Here is a 3,824-nt window from a genome sequence, read left to right as displayed (position 1 = left end):
GTTCACTCCGACCTTCACCATCTTGTCTGGATCGCTGTTGGCTGTTCGGGAAGATCTGCTATCCGCGGACGCACAGGAGCGCACAGGAGCAGAGAGCCTATTACTCTTAAATGTAAAATTCATATGTAATAAAATTAGCATCCATAATTTCCAAGAAATCAATGACACAAATGTAATGTAAATGATAAATGTAAAGAAACTAATTTGAAGTATATATTTTTAAATGTAAATGTTCCAGCATTATTGCATTAGAACATAAGATGAATTACTGAGATGCTTGTACTTATATATAGTATATAACAACAATTGCAAATATATACAGACGTGTTGTATTAGTACCTCAGTTATTTTAAACAGTATTGCCACTGGTAATAAGATTTTCCAAAATATTCATCATATTTGTAAAACTCTGTCAATCAAAGCATAGGTTATATTAGTTGCATCCTTGAAAAAATTTTGATGTTCATTAAAGATGAAAAAAATAAAATTAATTTCTGGGCCATAGTAACTATAAGCAGCAGGTTTTTCCATATAATGTCAGGTGGAGCAGTGCAAAGTTATATGAGACATAAGTTACTTTGTTCTGTGACATGTTCTTGAGCAGGACTGGCAGCATACAACTTGGCAGGCCTCAGTTCTGTTTGTGTACACAAAACTAAGAATACCGTTTCATTTTCAATTACATGTAGAAAAGAAAAATTGCCACAAAGATGCTAAGATCTTTACAGAAAATTTCCCAACCCCTGTTCTGTGAGCACTGCAGTACCTACCATTCATAGCTCCTGCTCACTAGATGCCAACGTTAATCACTGTGAACTCAAGCATGGGCTCCAACATTTCTCAGGTGGGGGCAATATTGCCTCATTACAAACCCCTACTCTTATCAGTTTTCAATTTTTTCATTCTGTTCTGAATTACTTCACAGATAATACATGCATGGTGTATTTCCATGCAGAATGCCTATGTTTTCTTTTTTTACTATACTTCCCCTACAAGGAAACAAATGAGGGAATTATTAATACAATATGCCTTGAAAATGCTTCAGTTTATACTTTAAAAAATCTTAATAGCACTACCACTTTACTAGCGCATTACCTGCAACTTATCTCATTTTTTATAGTAGAATGCTTCATAATATCCTGACTGATAATCACTGCTATGGGTAATCGCTATAGGATACTTTTTCAGAGGAAGTGGCAGGATTCATTGACAAATCACTTTGGAGGGGCGTCTATGCTTAATACAGGTACAAGATACTAGAGCTCTCTACCAGGTAATAGAGACAGATCAGAGAAGACATATTATTGAGAATTATTTCAAAAATAAAAGCCAATAAAATTGAAGAAGTAAAGGTTATGGACCAGCAATGCCAAACCTTTTAAAGCTTTCATTGATATAAACAGCCCATTGTAGCATGTGTGCCATAGGTTTGCCACCATATTAGACATTATAAATACTGAGAACAGCTAATTCAAGTTTGTCTGTAGAGGTAACAATCAAAGATGAGTATCAGGCTGTAGATTTAGGCTACCAGTAGATGGAGGCACTTAGAACATGTGTGTCATGCTAGCTATGTTTCTTTCTTTTTTTTTTTTTAAATTTATTTATTTATTTATGTGTGTGTGTGTGTGTGTGTGTGTGTGACCAGCTCAGCCCACCAGGGGGCGGGGCTGGCTGGCATGTGGTGCTAGGAGATTGAACTGCGGTCCCTGTGCTTTGCCAAGCTTGTTCCAAGTAGGTGCTTTAGACCACTGAGCCATCTCACCCGCCCCTATGTTTCTTGAATTAAATGAAAATTGATGAATTTGGCCTCAAACTAAAATCAGTTCTCCACTTAAATTGATTTCAATTCCAAATATTGACTATAACCCAACCAAAATCAGTTATATCACAGGTAAAGTTATATCAGAATTTATATTTAATACAATTTGAAGAGGGATACAAATCACCTGAGTTGCTTAATGACCCTTGAAGCAGGAGTTTAGTTATAGTGTATTATAAAAATTAATATTTGTATTGAGTGGTATAGGCAGAAGTTTGGGGTCTTAATATCTAAAAACTAGGCAGATTAATTTGGTACATGTTTTTTGAATTAGGATATGAAATGTCTTTAACAGAAAGTTTTAATTTTTAACATGTCAGTTATTGTATTAATAAACAAATGAAAGCCAGCATCTTTGTCTTTTAGCCCCAATGAAAGCCTGTCTCAAAAAACCCAAAAAAAGTTATGTTGTAGTTACTGCTACAGAATTTGAGTGACATGGATTTTTTTTTTTTTTTTTTTTTTAATGTATTTTAGTACAAGGTCTACAGGGTCTCACTACACAGATCGGACTCATAGTGATCCTCCTGTTTTCAGTCTCCCAGGTGCTGGGATTACAGGCATGTTGCCACCATGCCCAGTCTCAGTCACAGCCTCAGTGCGCCTGCGGGGGCGGGGCTAGCATGGCATGCCAGGGATTGAACCCAGGTCCCTGTGCCTGCCTAAGTAGGCACTTTAGTTCGCTGAGCTATCAGGCCAGCCTGACATGGAATTTTTAATAGTAGCTTTTTAGTATTTGCAAAGGCTTTTTTTGGTACTTATATTGTATGCATTATTCTCATTACTATTGCTTGACCCTGTTTGAGAATATATTCAGTGATTAAGAATCACTCAAAATGTGATCTGTAGTTAAGCTATTGTTCTGGTATCTACAAAATTAAAATTAAATTTATTTTTGTTGCTTTTTTGTCATCTTTGTAGTCAATTGCATCTGCAGACATGGATTTCAACCAGTTGGAGGCATTTTTAACTGCTCAAACCAAAAAGCAAGGTGGGGTCACAACTGACCAAGCTGCTGTTATTTCCAAGTTCTGGAAAAGCCACAAGACAAAAATCCGAGAGAGCCTTGTGAACCAGAGCCGTTGGGAGAACGGACTTCGGGGCCTGAGCTGGAGAGTTGATGGCAAGTCTCAGTCAAGGTACTCAGGTCAAATTCACACCCCTGTTGCCATAATAGAGCTGGAATTTGGGAAACATGGACAGGTGAGTTCAGTTTCTTTCATAAGCTATATTTTCAATTATATATCAGACCATATATTCAGATTTATTTATTTTTTATCTAACACTTTTATTTTTTTTTGTTTTGGCCAGCTCAGCCCACTTTGGGGTGGGGTGGGGGAGCTGGCATGGTGTGTGGTGCTGGGGATCAAACCGTGGTCCCTGCATGCTTGCCTAAGCAGGCACAGTCTGAGCTATCTCGCTGGCCCCTTTATCTAATATTCTTCTTTGCAGTGATACTAAAGAATAATAGGAAAAGATCTTGTTTCTTAGAATCCTTTTCCAGAGGTAGAATCATCTGATAATTTAGATAGTCCCAATTATGAACATAGTTTAGAAACCAGCCATAGGATCCCTGTAGTCTCAGAAGAACAAACTTGGTTAGTTAGGTGATTTTATAGGATTTGGCTCTTCCTGTAATTTGACTGGATTGCGAAATCCTTGTCATTAGGTTAGACTGTCTAGGGCAGTGAACAAAGATGAGATTATGTTCTTTGGATCTCATTGTAAAGAGCTGTGGAAAACATAAGAAAAGAATATAGGCCGGGGAGATAGCTCAGTTGAATAAGCGCTTGCCTGGCAAGTACAAGGACCTGAGTTCAATCCCTGGTTCTGAAAAAAAAAAAAAAAAAGAAGAAGAAGAAGAAAAGAATAGAGCTAAGTATGTAATCAAAAGAATGCATCTTGATACTTATAGTGGCTAACCAAGACAATACTGATGTGCCAGACTATAGCAATCTACTGTTCTATAGCAAACTTGTAGAAATTATTATTGTTGTTGCTA

General features: G+C 37.1%; 1 protein-coding gene across 2 annotated transcripts in view; it reads left to right on the top strand.

The window, feature by feature from the left end:
* Nucleotides 1-3,824, top strand: part of Commd1 (copper metabolism domain containing 1) — a 194,361-nt gene that overhangs the window by 61,604 nt on the left and 128,933 nt on the right. For both annotated transcript variants that reach the window (XM_004636172.3, XM_023720845.1), the window contains exon 2: nucleotides 2,744-3,025. In XM_004636172.3, the coding sequence (XP_004636229.1) occupies nucleotides 2,744-3,025 (282 nt within the window). The remainder of the gene's footprint in view (nucleotides 1-2,743; nucleotides 3,026-3,824) is intronic.

Source organism: Octodon degus, unplaced genomic scaffold (genome assembly GCF_000260255.1).
Source record: "Octodon degus isolate 3935 unplaced genomic scaffold, OctDeg1.0 scaffold00078, whole genome shotgun sequence".
Classification (NCBI taxonomy): domain Eukaryota; kingdom Metazoa; phylum Chordata; class Mammalia; order Rodentia; family Octodontidae; genus Octodon; species Octodon degus.
This window is presented reverse-complemented; position numbering and strand designations above follow the sequence as displayed.